General features: G+C 52.7%; 6 protein-coding genes across 6 annotated transcripts; 3 read left to right on the top strand and 3 right to left on the bottom strand.

Moving 5' to 3' along the window:
• Nucleotides 1-391: 391 nt before the first annotated feature.
• BO97DRAFT_438878 (putative C6 transcription factor) lies at nucleotides 392-3,361 on the top strand (the record flags this gene model as incomplete). Its single annotated transcript, XM_025697934.1, has 2 exons — nucleotides 392-1,767; nucleotides 1,816-3,361. 2 exons carry the CDS (start codon nucleotides 392-394, stop codon nucleotides 3,359-3,361), a joined length of 2,922 nt encoding a protein of 973 aa, XP_025546007.1.
• A 473-nt stretch (nucleotides 3,362-3,834) lies between these two features.
• On the top strand, nucleotides 3,835-4,573 carry BO97DRAFT_278623 (uncharacterized protein). The gene is made up of 2 exons (XM_025691046.1): nucleotides 3,835-4,415; nucleotides 4,516-4,573. Exon 1 carries the CDS (start codon nucleotides 4,004-4,006, stop codon nucleotides 4,352-4,354), a length of 351 nt encoding a protein of 116 aa, XP_025546008.1. The 5' UTR covers nucleotides 3,835-4,003; the 3' UTR covers nucleotides 4,355-4,415; nucleotides 4,516-4,573.
• Nucleotides 4,574-4,577: 4 nt separating this feature from the next.
• On the top strand, nucleotides 4,578-5,722 carry BO97DRAFT_429880 (uncharacterized protein; the record flags this gene model as incomplete). Its single annotated transcript, XM_025697401.1, has 3 exons — nucleotides 4,578-4,812; nucleotides 5,341-5,560; nucleotides 5,656-5,722. The coding sequence occupies 3 exons, from the start codon at nucleotides 4,578-4,580 to the stop codon at nucleotides 5,720-5,722; spliced, it is 522 nt and encodes a 173-aa protein (XP_025546009.1).
• Nucleotides 5,723-7,906: 2,184 nt separating this feature from the next.
• BO97DRAFT_309695 (ankyrin repeat domain-containing protein) lies at nucleotides 7,907-8,206 on the bottom strand (the record flags this gene model as incomplete). The annotated part of the gene is made up of 1 exon (XM_025691203.1): nucleotides 7,907-8,206. A coding segment is annotated over one exon (300 nt), but the record flags the coding sequence as incomplete, so codon positions are not given.
• Nucleotides 8,207-9,298: 1,092 nt separating this feature from the next.
• Nucleotides 9,299-10,661, bottom strand: BO97DRAFT_438879 (uncharacterized protein; the record flags this gene model as incomplete). Its single annotated transcript, XM_025697935.1, has 4 exons — nucleotides 9,299-9,322; nucleotides 9,471-9,719; nucleotides 9,804-10,190; nucleotides 10,617-10,661. The coding sequence occupies 4 exons, from the start codon at nucleotides 10,659-10,661 to the stop codon at nucleotides 9,299-9,301; spliced, it is 705 nt and encodes a 234-aa protein (XP_025546011.1).
• A 512-nt stretch (nucleotides 10,662-11,173) lies between these two features.
• Nucleotides 11,174-12,498, bottom strand: BO97DRAFT_447292 (uncharacterized protein). Its single transcript, XM_025698758.1, has 3 exons — nucleotides 12,341-12,498; nucleotides 11,552-12,290; nucleotides 11,174-11,497 (listed from the first exon to the last, which is right to left on the bottom strand). The coding sequence occupies exons 1-3, from the start codon at nucleotides 12,389-12,391 to the stop codon at nucleotides 11,409-11,411; spliced, it is 879 nt and encodes a 292-aa protein (XP_025546012.1). The 5' UTR covers nucleotides 12,392-12,498; the 3' UTR covers nucleotides 11,174-11,408.
• Between the last annotated feature and the right edge of the window lie 1,622 nt (nucleotides 12,499-14,120).

Below are 14,120 nucleotides of genomic sequence, written 5' to 3' on the forward strand. Positions count from 1 at the left end.
AACTCCTCCCCCTCCCCCCTTCTTCAAAACCGGGTTGTGGTACTGACGGTGAACAATGAACAACAGCCCGTGAAAAGGCCGGGCATCACTGTTGTCCCCCCTTGCAACCCAGACCGTCTGGCGTCTGGCTCGGAATCCCGGGGAAAATTGACCGGAGAAATACGGCGGACGGGAACTGTAGCAACCTGCGGAGACACAAACTACCACCACCACCACTACTACTGCTACCTACTCACACTTGGTGCCCGCAGGCCCTTGGGGCTGTCGTCCCTCTCCTTCCCACCCTTCTCACCCTCCATCGCTGCCCCCCTCCCTCCTCTGTCCTTTTCTTTCTTAACATCCTATCAGAGAGACGGGCTACCCGTCTCTCGTGTCCACCCTCTTCATCAGAATGCGATCTAGTATTGCCTGTGCCCGCTGTCGGCGGAGCAAGATAAAATGTGTGAACGCTGGCATTGACACAACCTGCCGCGCGTGTGAGTCTTCTGGTCGAGAATGTGTATATCCCGCCCCCGCAATCGGTATGGGCGGTGGTGCCGCGAAACGGGACCTCGCCGCCCTGGCGGAGGGCGAAGAGCGCAACGGGGATTGGGACAGCCCCAAGCGACAACGCTCGCGCAAGACGGTTGGTCTCTCCTCGTCCGCTGCTAAAGATGCGTCTAAGCTCGGCGCGGACGTCCTCGATGCAAACATCTTGACCAACAAAGTGTGGGATGCCGTCTTCGACCTGTTCCAATCCCACTTCGCCACCATGTTGCCGTTCGTACATCCCGCCTCCTTCATCGGGCAAGCGCGTCAGCTTTCCACCAATATGTCCCATCCCCCACCCGCGAACAATTCCGAGGCGACACACGATTCCGCCCAAAGTCCTCCCGCAGCCAAGGCAGACCTCAATCCGCTCATCCCCCTCGGGGTTCTTGCTCTCACGGCCCGCTTCCATCCTCAACTTGTCGCCTACCACTCCCCATCGTCACCGGGGAATCCTTCCAACCCCCTCGTCGCCTCCGAATACTATGCGACAGCGTTACGCAGCCGGCTGGCCGGTGTCGACGGCGCTAGTCTGGCTGTGCCCGACCTGACGCGCGTACAGGCTTTGCTGATGCTGGCTTTGCATGAGTGGGGAATGTGTCGTGGTCGGAGTGCTTGGTTATACGTGGGGATGGCTATTCGGCTCTCTCAGGCAATGGGTCTGCCGTTCGAGCTGGAGAATGAGATGCCGTTTCGTGAAGGGCCCCGGTCACCCGTCCTCAAAACGGAAGCCGATCTGTTCGGGCTCTCGAGACGTCCTCCCGAACAACGGGAGCAAACATCCGACGATATCATCGCTCAAGAGACGAAGCGTCGCACTTTCTGGGCTTGCTTCATTCTCGACCGATGTCTGAGCAGCGGAAAGTACCGACCGCGCATGATTCGAGTGAAGGAGCTGGCCATCCAGCTTCCCAGTGACAATGCATTTGCCTTCGGAGAGCGTGTACGGACGTCACGCTTAAGTGAGCCCGCTGTACGTCGTCCTACAAGCTTTGGTGCTCAGGGGGTCCAGATCCCGAGCATTCGGCAAAGCTTAGGCGGCCTGGGAGACGACCGCATGCCCAGCGCAGGCCCGGGGGATACCAAAGCCTGGTCACCCATCTCCCGCCGAAAGGACTCCAGTGAGGATGAGATCGATCGTTGGGAGATCGGTGCCGAAGAGTCCGTCCACAGTCGGATTATCCGTATAATCCGCATCTGGGGCAGTATCGCCAAATGGTCGTGTGCTGGCGGAAGAAGGTTTGTCGACTGTTCACCCCGGAATTGGCATCATCTGACCCGTAGTAGAACCGAACAATGGCCCCCGTGGCATCCTGAATCACGCTTTGCAAAGCTGCGAGCGATGCTGAGCGAGTTCCAGGACGGACTGTCCCGCAACCTGCAATACTCCCCCCGCAACACTGACACCCACATCATGTACAAAAACAACACCCTTGCTCCTTACACTGTCATGCACGTGGTTCACTTCCTGTCGGTGATTGTTCTACACCGTGCCTATATCCCTTTTCTTCCCGTACGATGCACCGAGCCGGTCGGGCCACTAGACGAGCCGCTCTTTCCAATGGAAAAAGCAGGTCTTGCCGAGGGATTTTGGCGTGAAAGTGCTCGGGTGCTGTTCAATGCTGCTCGGCAAATGATGGACTTGGTTGTGACTTGTCAGGACCGAGGAGTGCTGGTAGAAAATCCTCTCGTGGGGTTTGCCGTGTATAACGCGGTTTTCATCGGCATCTACGCTGTTCATTTCCCACACATGGATCCGGATGGAGTGTTGGGCCCCAAGAATGCCGGTGATCGCAACCTGCAGGGCCAAGCTCAAGCCCGCAAAGCACTTGACGTTCTGCGGGAGATGCGACCTCGACTCAAGATGGCGCGTGGCTGGTTCCGCACCTTGAATCGGCTGCACAGTTATTTCTCCAAAGTCAAACGCGATTTTCGCCGACATTCGCGCAAATCGGACCCCACTGACCAATCCGACTCTCACGTCAATGGAGTCCGTCCGATCCGCGAGGGCGGGCCGGGAGGCGGGCTCGAGGAATTCAAGCTTCTGGAGAAGCTGTTCCTCGATTTTGGTATCATCGAGGACCAGCTGCCCGAACCTGGCGCGGATGAGGACGGCTTTGCTGCTGCGAGTGAACGGGCGACGATCCTAAGCGACGCAGGCAGTAATGCCGTCCGCAGCGAGACGGGAGATCTCGGAGAGCCTCCTTTGGATGGCGCCGGAGGAAGACGTGAGTCTTGGGTCCCCATCAACAGCCCGGGGATGCCGCTGCCCGGACCCGACGGCGAACGGCGGCCCAGTCTTCCACTACCCCCCAACCGCACCTTGCAGTCGCAGTCACCTTTTTCTCTACCATCGCTGCAACACCACCCGGATGGCCCGTTGTACAACTCGTCGTCCCCCAACCTTCCCTCGCTAGGACCGCCTGGACCATATGGGGTTCCTCCTTCCACGTCAACTCCGACATCATCGCAGTACAACGGCCCCGGAGCTGCTTCCAACCGGTTGCAGCCATTGAACTCGTGGCTTAACCGCACACAACCACCCCCTCCCTATACCCAATCACTACCCCCAATCAACGCGGCAGCCCCGTCACACGCCTTGCCGTTGTTGCCTCCTCCTGGCTCCGTGGGTCATCCTGGCGCATCCCCGCCCGTGACAGTGGATGGACTGGATGTCGTCAACACGAACAGCTTGTGGTCCACCAGCCTGGGCGGGGATGATGTGCTCGCGTTCCTGGAGGGGTGTGAGTACGACCAGCTCCCGGCCACTGTTGCTCCGGAGAGTTCCCCAACCGGTTGGCTCACCACTGTGTGGACCGAGTTCGTCCGCTGATTTCCTTGTTCGATCATGAACCCGAGTCGATCCCTTTTCTTTTGTCTCTTGATTTTTCTTTTGTTCCACGATTGAGCACTTCCTTTATTTTCTCTACTGTATTATTACGCTATTTGCGCGGCTGTTGTACTGTACGATTACGTGTGCGCGCTTCGGCGGACTGACGAGACCACGCAATATTTTGGGAGTCACGCGATATTTGTTTGAGGGTCGAGACCATTGGGCGGGAAAAAGGCAGGGATCCGCTGGGTATCTTTTTCTTTTTCTTTTCTTTTTTTTCTTTCGTTCCTTGCTTCAGTAACATTGGAACTTGCAAATGGCGCAAATGTTGTCTGTGGTTGTGACACGGGACTCATGGGCCTGAATGGCTTGACCGGGGATTTCATTATGGTTGATTTGACGAGCGTGGCGTCTGGTTCGGTTCGGGTTTTTTTCTTACCTTATCTGGATGGACCAGAGGCATTGAGTTCCAGCAATTTATGACACTTACCTTGACCACATTCGTCTTCAAGTTGTTATCCGTAGAGGGCAGCCATCAAACACTCTCTGTTGTCAAAGAAAGCCACCGATATTCTCACAGAAAGAGCTTTGTACGCGCCTCCTTTTCCGAAGCAAGAATCATGGAGAAAACGGTGAGCTGGGATGCGGCATTGCTCAACTATCAGGACATCGATTGAGCAGCTTAGCTACCTGTACAGCTCCGGGATGATGTACTTCTCCTTCACTCTGTTGGCTTGGCTCGGCTTGGAAAAGACCATTGGATGTGGGGGAGCTGCCGAGAGCATATCTTTCTCGGTCTCTCTCTCTCTCTCATCTCTTCTCGACTGCGACCTTTGTGGTTCTTTTTGCTATTGCCTCTTTCTCTTTCTTTCCAGCCTCTTTCCTCTCTTTTCTCTCTTTAATAATCTCTTTTGTTCTTTGTTTTCTTCTAACTCTATTGCTTTTGTACTGCCATGTGTATGTGTATTTCGAAATCTTGATAAAGATATATAATCCTAGTGAATAGTCATCGAAGAGACAAGTGGCACGGAGCTGAAACCCGAACGAGGAAAAGGTAGGGCTTAGTGTTGTTGGACCCATCGATAGATGAGCTGACTTCTTGACTACTGTTACACTCTTTAAACCCACCGTCACAAACTCATTCCTTGGGCCAGAAATCATCAATCAATCACTCTACTGAAATGTCTCCTCTCACAAAAAGAAGAGAAAAATCAAAATGACCACGCTTGACCATACTGGTGTAGGTCCGCTCCAGGTGCCTGGATTTGGCTCCATCCCCTTAGACTACCAGCTCGTGCCAGAGGCCCGCTTTGCCCATGGACTCGTGGACTATCGTCACTTCCCTCGACTGACCAAACGCGAGATGGCCATGATTCAACTCAAGCAACGCATTACGGAGCAGCCAGAGTGGGATCGTGCCATCTTGGACTCAGATGAAGCCCTACTCACGCGTTAGTATCGGGACGCCACGGAAGGACCAGAAGGCTCCCTCATTAGTGCTGCCGCATGGGATTGGTGCCTGGCCGAACTGTGCAATAAGGCGACGGAGCGGCGGAGATCAGGCCGTCTTTTGATTTTCGACAGTTCGTCGGTCGTGTGTCAATCCGATGTGTCAAGAGCGTCAGAGCTAAAGGAAGGGTTCCGAGCTGAGATAGCCCTATTGGGCTCACAGTCGAGACATCCGCCAGATTATTGCACCCTGGTGGATCCGAGCCTGTATGCTCTCGTCTATGGCCACTCCAGAGTTCTAGTACATGGCAGGCAGGTGACCTTGAGCGATCTATGGAGCTCGACTGAGGGTTCTGTCTGAGACATGCCGGCTCCTCCTCCTCCTCCTCCCTTAGATGGTCTACAGTTCCCGAGAAGTCGTTATGATAGGGTTCCACATCGCAGAACCGGGTGTGGTGGGCAGGAGAGCTGTTGGTCTAATCGTTTTCAATGGCTTCCCTGTGAAGTACAGTTCACTGATACTGCAACAGCGCCCACAGAACGCATGGACATCCGAACCACTTCCTACGTCAATAACCTGCAATTAATCGACCACTGTCAGCTATATAAACACCTTAAGCACCTGATCGTGAGTTCCATTCCTTCCTGGAACGAGGCCTTATTTTACGGCAATACCCGTGGCCGCCATCTGCCCCGCATCCTGATATATGGAGGCGAAGTCCATGACTATAGCGAGGAGCACCAAGCATTGTACTGATTGTTGTTATTAGCCTTTATGCTGTGGAAGCTAAGACTATAACCCAGGCTTGCGTGGCGTTTCAGTACTAAGACAAAATCTATGTTAGTGAGCTCCAGTATGAGGTGCCCCAGGCACTCGCGACAGTTTTTGATCTGGACTACTGGAATCCCTAAACGGAGACAGAATTGCCCCGAGTACTGTATATCTTCGGATCGGCGCCGCTCGTAGAGGGCCAACTGCTGACCTGGCCCTATACTTATTATACTAAGTAAAAGTCTTTGGGCCTGGTGGATCCCAGTCAGCCGGGGTATGTAATCCTGGTTAAGTTTTGTCTTGTTGACCTCTACTGCTGTATTTGCTCTACACGGAATGTCCATCCGCAACACTATAACTGGTGGGCCGCGGCAGCGAGAGAGGCTGCCAATCTAGATCAGCACTTACCTCTGGAGCTAGTGTGGTCTGTGATGGAACACATAGTACAACATTCGCCACTCTCTGCGACCGAGGCAGAAATTCTGCGGGGAGAATTCCTTGGTGACCAGAGCGCGCGCAAAAGGCCATTGATGCGTGCGTAGGCCACCATAATGTCCTTTTTCTCCCTTACGAGGAAGAGATGGCTTTCCGGGCGCGGGATGCAGCAGCCTTTCTTGGATATAGCTGTCGAATGTCACCGTAAGATCTTGGTTCCCTTGCTCTGGTTTAACTTGACAGACCGCAGGGAAAGACTCTAGATCATCTCTCTCGCTATATCTCGATTCCTCTTCCTTTGGAGGTACGAGGTGTATAGCTAATAGTACTACATTATTATACCTGTTTCAGGAAATCAGTAACACGGGAGGGGTATTAGCCTAGCCTCCCGAAGAAATATCTTACCTATTTTATATAATCTTATAGAATCTTATTTATAAAATATAAATACACCTAAAGTCTAACTAATGAAGAACTAGTAGAATTAGTAAGTTGTCCAATTAACCTCGCCGTGAAGCACGCAAGCTTATCGCGGCTCGGGTCCGAGTGGGGAACGCTTAGTTGGCTATCATGTGCTCAGTTCGGTGTGTTTGGTGGAGGTTGGTTGGGGCTTATTTTATGTCCTGTGGGTTTCTACAGTTTCAAGCTTTTGAAATGGTAACGCTTTGTGGGGGTTATCTTTCATGATTTATGGCTATTTGCTTTATCCGGATGTGCAGGTGAAGGATAGAAAATAGAATGCTATATCCACTTCGTCCACCCCCTCCCCTCCTGAAACCCTCTCCTACCTCAATCGAATCCATCTTAATCGGTGCGAACACCGCTGTAATGTCGCATAATACAATCCCGGAGTTTTCTCCGCGTGCCCACGTCCTCCTGGCAAAGCGGGCAAGCGTTTGGTAGAATCTGTTCACGGCTGCACCAGTTCGCCTCCGCTAAGGAGAGCCGCCGCCTATGCACGCGGAGGATATGCTGAGCAAGAAGGTCCCGGCGGGGAAAGTATCGTGCGGGACCGGAGCCCTTTCACTCAGGTTCAGGGCAGTAGTACTTGCGCGACTTCAGGTGAATCACATCAATGTGATACGCCAAATGCACACGGGACTTGAAACGCCTGACCTCGACGAGACAGAAAGGGCAGGTCAATTCGACAGGGTGAAGAGAAGCTTGCTGTTGCGTCCGTCCGTCCGTCCTTCTTCTCATCAGGGCGATGCTGTGCGTGTGGGAAATCTTTCTGGTCGCAGATTCCAGGCTTTCTGGAAGGAACGAGGAGAGATGTCGAGCCCGGGATCGAGTGTCTCTCAGGGTGATTTGCAGCATGCGCTCGCTTTTGTGTACGATCGGTCAATGCATGCGATCTAACTTTGTCGCTGGTATCCTCATGGGCCCTGCCGAGGGTATCCGTATCAACGCTAAGGCGGTGGTCCGTCGGATCATTCAAAAACTGGTCACTGCACGCGGTTGTGTCTCCGGCAGTAGAGACTTCGACTTTACGCCGCTTGATTTCGCGAGGACTCATACTGCCGCGGCAGCGGCTGGCATCGAAACCATTAGATATGACTCTAACACCCGCGTAGTCACTTTCGTGTGCTCGGGAGATACGATTGTTGAGAGAAGCGTCACATGTTGACTTGTTACCGTTCGGCAAAAGCCTCTTGCTCAAATCATCGCCTTTGAGAGAGTGCATGGGTGACGGCACCCTGCTGATGCTGTAAGCGTCGCCCTCATTGAATTGTTATCTATTGTAACCTCGCTCGAAGTTCCCAGCAAGTGATTGAAAGCAAAAGCAGTGTTGCCTCAGGGAGTGGCACTTGGCACGTGCTTGCGTGGAAGGATCCATTTTTTGTCGCAAATGTCTGATTCCCACCATTGATGGTATCCATGCTTCTCTGCAGAACAGAGACAACTCCATGGTGGTCGAAGTAACGAGCCCATGATACCGGATCCCAGCCCGCAGCATCTCCGAAGTTTGGATCAGCACCGTTAGCCAGCAAAAGCTCTACCGCTGCTTCACAACCTTCACCAGCAGCCCAGGATAGCGGGGTGCGACCGTAGTCGTCACTCGCGTCTGGATCAGTCCCCTTCCCTAAAAAGAAAGCGATGATATTTCGACAATTACAAACTGCCGCCCAGGACAGAGGTGTCCGACCGAAAAGGTCCTGAGCATTCGGACAGGCACCTTTGTCTAGCAGGAGCTCAACGATGGCTTCATGCCCCTTCTGCGCTGCCCACGACAGTGAGGTCCGATTCTCCTCGTCCTTCGACTCCGAATCAGCTCCTTCTGTAAGCAAGCACATAACCACCGACGCATGACCCACAGACGCTGCCAGAGATAATGCCGTGCGACCATATTTGTACTGGGAGTCGAGTTCAGCATTCTCAGCGAGCAAACACTGTACCACGTCGATATGACCTCTGATCGCGGCCAAAGACAAGGGCGCCCGACGCAACCCGCCCAACGCGTTCGGATTAGCGCCCTCAATCAAAAGGAGATCCATCGCTTTCTTGTGCCCATTTTCCGCGGCCCATGATTAAGGAGTCCTTCCATGGGAGTCTTTAGTCTCAATCGGATCACCACGGCGAAGCAAGTGAAGTAAACCGCCATGCATGCCAAAGAACGCTGCCAGATGCAGTGCCGTAACCCGCTTGGGAAACTGTTGGCTGTATCCATAGTGCTCTGCAAACAGTTTATGCGCAAATAGGCCCTGGGCGCAAGCATCGAGATTGGGCGTAGAGTCCAGTAATTGTATAATACAGTTTTCACTGTTTTCATATGCTGCTTGGCAATGATTTCCCCAATTGATGGCTACATAAGAGTATAGCGGATGATTCGCAAGACGTGCTTCGAACTGCTCATCGGAAGAGCAAGATCCTGATCGCAAGCAGTCAAACAACAAGTAAGTCACACACGTTGAGGCGATATCACTAGGTGCATTGTGAAACCATCTGATCGGACCGGTTCGCTGAAATACTCCTGTGCTGTGTGATGGATTGGTCGGATGACCCCGCTCTGCGCGTCTATGATGACCAGGCCTACGCAAGCAGAAATCATATCTGCTATATCTGGAGAGTTTTCAGCATCAAACACATGTTCGCCAACTTCAACAGCGAGCGCAGTTTGCAGCTCCATGGGAGTGAGCTGTCGCCGCGCGTAAGTGAGCCACGAGATGATTTGCTTCGCCATCTCTTTTTGATCTGATGATTGCAAATCAACCCGTTGCATGGCTTCATTATAGGCGGAATCATATAGGTTAGAGCCACTCTGGAGGTTGTTCAACGCAGATTTAAGCGCCTTGGGCGATCTTTTCCTACCAGGGAGTCAAGATGCAGTTGTGCAAGAAGGAAGCTATTTGGAACATTAGACAGAACAAAGGAGCGCAGGATAATAACTTACACTCCCTCGGATGCCTTGACAATTTGTGTGATTATCTCGCCCTGGAGCCCGGGGTTCCGTACCACGAATGATGGTAGCCTAATCATGTGGCTCTTAAGGTATTTCACAATGTCTTCTTCACGAGCATTTATCTCCAATACTGGCTGGCCGTTGAATAGAGCTGTGGCATCCGGAATATCTCTTGATGTTGCTGGAAGGTTTACATTGTGACTGACCTGGATGGCGGAGATCTCATGTAGCACGCGATTCCGTGAACCATCTTGCATCTGAAATTCGTCCAGGGCATCAATCACAATGAAGATCTGCTCAAACTGACTTGATATTGCATGCATCAGTCTGCATAGTTCATCATATTATGGTCGTGCTCTCAAGGTACTATGCCGCTGATATGGCACCTTGATTGTTTCCAACGATGAGGGCTTTCTATAAGCCAGCTGTTGTATTAGGCTCGCAAGGATCTGAGCAGACTGCTGTTCCTGCTGACGTTTGTAGTTGCAGTAAACATACGCGATTCCAACATTGTCGCTCGACCGATACCGAAGGAAAAGCTCATCGACCACGATGGGCGCAAGGATAGTTTTGCCTGCACCGGGAGCGCCTGGACAGTATAATGTCTGCTTTGGTGACATCAGCCAACTCCGAAACTCGGGCGTCGCCAAGGCCCACTTGCCAGTCCCAGGCTCACGCCGATCTCTATAGTCACTATGCTGTGGAGCATGGCTGATCGGTGACAGCCAGGTCAAGATTGTCCGAGTCTCCTCATTCTCACAGTATTCGACCAACTTGGTGACACCAGTCCGAGTGATTCGTCCGATGAACGTGTTGAGGAGGGAGACGTTACTGCTGATCCGGGCTCTCAGCCGGTCGATTTCATCTGGACCCCAGCTCAGCCGCTTCCAGATCCTGGTGACTTTGTCTCTTTTCCTATCATGAATCCCATCTAGTTCTCTGTAGCGCCCGAGGGAGCTTTGGATATCGAGGAGTACGTTGTGACAGCTCTGTTCTATCTCGCGAAGCTCGTTCTTTTGCTGATCGTCCAGGGCTGATTGAGAGAGATCGGCCCCAATGAATTGTACGGTGGAGTACAAGGTCTTCAGTCTATTGGGCATGCAATAAGCAGCTGCACGTCTCCTCGCAGATAGGACCCAGGAAGACCATACTCATCGGTTAAGTTCTTGAAATCGGCGGGGCCATCCGCAATTTTCGACCGGAGTTTGTTGACCGGGGATGCCGACTCCAAATCCGAAGCTCATCTTTGCATATAATCAAAGGAAATTGAGTTAGAGGGGACTTATACTGGTCGTAGTGGAGATTTGGTGGAAGATTGAAATGACATCCGTCCTGAGAGGGATGGTAAAGAGTGTTGCGTCAGCCTTGCAGGTCATCATGGGGCTGTGGCAGTGCTGGGCGCGAGGATACGCAGTGCATGATAGCTGTTAATGAGGCGTGCAACCTGATCCCTGCCTGTACCGTATTGTCCAAACAACCCCTAGAAGCCGTCCTTAAACCAGGTCCCGATAGCCGGATCTGGCAGCGGTGGTTTGAAGAGAGAGAGAGGTTGTTGGTAGTGAGTGACTCAGCGTGGGTATACTGCCCTCTTCCTATGTATGCCTTACCATAGAAACTTTGTCTATTATGGATGTCAAACCGATTTTGAACAAAAATGAGCAGCGTTGATGAAGAGAAAGTAACTGGTAGCACGTATCACAATGAGCATAGCCATGGCTATGCATAGCGCGAAGACATAAGACTCGGCCGGGTGTCCGGCTGCCAATATTTAATAAAATAGAGATAAAATAAATTACACAGAGAAGATCATTCATAGGTAATGGTCTGATGTCCCACCACAGCAGCGGCTGTGGCCATCGACAATCCACCCCCGCTCATGCGACAGGCTCGACTTGCAGTAGATCTGTCACCATAGCCCGTTAGCGATGTGATGCATGGTAAAGGACGCGAGGTAACGGCGGGAAGTATCCCATCGAACAACACTCAAGAAACTAGTATCCTTCATCCTCGCCTTGCTGGTAGACATGTCGAGATCGCGTAGGATCTTTGCGCATCTGCTGGCCGGACCCCGTGAAACCCACTATTCAAATCAGCTCCTGCACGTACCCTGCAACAATGACAGAGGGGCACATACCTCGAGCGTTCAATCCATCTCCCGTTCGGAACATACTCTCCTTCTTGCGGCCGAGCTTCCCCTTGTTAGCGAAGTCCTTCCACTTCATCTTGCCCTCCTCCAGCTCCTTATTGGCCTTCACCTTACGGGCGACCTTGCTGGGCCGCGCGGATCCATCGCTCACCTTGGTCGGCTCCTGACGCGCCTGGTTGGCCAACGCGGGATTGATGTCCGCGGCCGCGGAAATCACGCTCGAGTGGGGTGTTTGGGGTGCCGGTGATTGCGATGAAGAATTGCCTGAGCCTGCATCAGCCTTGCGCTTACGCGAGTCATTGCTAGTGAGTGGCCGGATGTCCTTGAGGGTCAGAGATTCCACCGTCCCGTACGACTTGAACGAGACCAGGTACACGGGATTGCTCGAGGAGCCGGTGATGGAGGTGATGCGCGCCGGATAGAACGAGTTATCGCCCGAGACCCAGCGGGCGAGAACATTTTCGTTGACTGTAAAGGACGACTGGTGCGATGATGGCGCTGACGACTCCTCGGGCTGTTCGACAGTCGGTTTGCGGTAGTTGTTGGATGTCACTCCTTTGTCCTTCGCCGCGGGGCCGGCGGCCGGTTGGGGTGCGGGTGGTGCAGGCGGTTTCAGTTCGGCGATGGTTGTTTCGGTAAGGTTTATAAGTTCTTCCAGCTCAGTTTTGAGATTCTGCAATTCTTCGTTGTCTGGGTCTACCTGCAAACTCGATTGGACGGTTTCAAGCTGCGCGTGGTTAGATTCACTGCAGGGTGGTAAATTTGCGCCTGGCGTACCTGAAGCTTGAACTCCTTGACTTCAGCCTCCAGGGCTGCGATGTCTGACATGTTGTATGAGATAGGAGCGGAGAAGGTGGGGAATGAAGTATGAGCAAGAGAAGAGTGATGGGAATAGGCGAGTAGTGCACCGATGGTCCAAGCAGGATAGGCTGGGCTGAATCACTGGAAGTCGCAGATAAGAGAGAGGTCGCGTTGGGATAAGATAACGTGGCGGCGCCCCACTGTGGCTTGTAATGCACGTGATACACATGCACCGCCACCTAGTTCAGCATCACGGGAATTATAACTCTGGCTGAGTCAGACAGCCAACATCACACCGTTCGACTGCAACACGTCAATGACCGCAAGAATACGAGGTCTGCTGTAATGAACAACGCCATCCTGACCGATCTTCTGTCACTACCCCTGTCCTCAACATCGATCATTGCCATTACAACCATGCTGCAAACACCAGACTCCATCGGGGCAATCCACTACGGGTCGACGCTTAGTTGGCGTCCGTTCCATCGGTAGTCGATCTTCACGTCATTCGGATTCGGCGCGATAGCAAAACCGATGGGAAGGATAATTGGGTCCTGCAGGGCCAGGACGGATCCGCCAGTGTCCCCGATCCTCTATCTTGTGCGATAACATATTGGGGCTATTTGCTACATATAGAAGATGGCCCGTCTTTGCTATACTTAGAGTACGCAATCATCCCCGTGCCTGGGGCTTTGACGATCAGTCCATGGACAACGGATTCAATGGCAGCCTATTTCGGCGTCTGGATGCGAGCCGGGCTTGCGGACCTTTGGCTATCCTTCCCCCACGATTGACCCCGATTGCCAGGTGGCACTCGACCGAGACAAGCAGTTCCGGACAGACTGAGATTGAGTTTCCGAGCTGCCTCAATTTTACTTCCTTTGATCTACTTGCGACCCCTGTTTCCTGCCTCCAGTGGTAGAAGAGCCCCATTGAGCCCTCCCTCTCCATGATTTTATAATAGAGGGTGCCACCCGAGGCATCCGAGTGGTACGAGAGCCCCAATTATCGGAAGGTGCACATACTACTAGTAAGTACAAAAGTACAAACTGCACCCTGTACGCAGTACGCAGCAGCAGCAGCAGCAGCAGCATTCATCATCACGGAGGGGAAATAAAATGTGGCGCGATATGAGTCACTCTTGTTTCAGAAGATAAATTGTTAAATTGATAGTTGCCGTAGTTAGTTAGTGGTTGAGTGTAACGGTAGTAAACCCGGAGAAAGCCGTGTCTATCACCGATAGGCAGTTTCTTCATATCAGTGGTACCAATCAATGGACTCAATGGACGTGGAAGAGAATGGGCGAAGAGAGAAAAAAGACTGAGGATCGTCAGCCTCGATTTATAAGCAGGCGAGACCTCCTCCAGGGTTTTTGGTCAGTTCGTGTTGATTGGTGGAGAGCTCTTCCCCGCTTTGCTGTCTGTCCTATCATCACTCACCTATCCGCTCACCGCCTGTAACCGCCTTAGGCACCTATCACTCGCCCCCCTTCGCCCTCCGACTCCATTGATTGATTCCATCATCCTTTCTTCTTTCATTATTCAACCAACGCACTACTCACTCGATCAAATCAATCACTACTCTCACTCTCTCACTCTCTCGAAACCTTCACGAATCCCATTCCGCCCCTACACCTCTTCTGGTCTTAGGCTCAGCCTTCCAGCGTTCCACCAGCGAATCATTTCCCCATGATCCTGAAACCGTTCTTTTCTTAGTGTCTTCTCTCGCCCTGCCTTTGCCCACTCCTCCCCCCCCC

This window comes from Aspergillus homomorphus (genome assembly GCF_003184865.1).
Source record: "Aspergillus homomorphus CBS 101889 unplaced genomic scaffold BO97scaffold_84, whole genome shotgun sequence".
In the NCBI taxonomy this organism is placed as follows: domain Eukaryota; kingdom Fungi; phylum Ascomycota; class Eurotiomycetes; order Eurotiales; family Aspergillaceae; genus Aspergillus; species Aspergillus homomorphus.

Coding starts and splice junctions, on each gene's coding strand:
- BO97DRAFT_278623 (XM_025691046.1), top strand. CDS start 4,004: ATGCGGCATTGCTCAACTATCAGGACATCGATTGAGCAGCTTAGCTAC.
- BO97DRAFT_447292 (XM_025698758.1), bottom strand. CDS start 12,391: ATGTCAGACATCGCAGCCCTGGAGGCTGAAGTCAAGGAGTTCAAGCTT. Junction 12,291..12,340: donor TCAAGGAGTTCAAGCTTCAG/GTACGCCAGGCG, acceptor AACCACGCGCAG/CTTGAAACCGTCCAATCGAG. Junction 11,498..11,551: donor AGATGGATTGAACGCTCGAG/GTATGTGCCCCT, acceptor TGATTTGAATAG/TGGGTTTCACGGGGTCCGGC.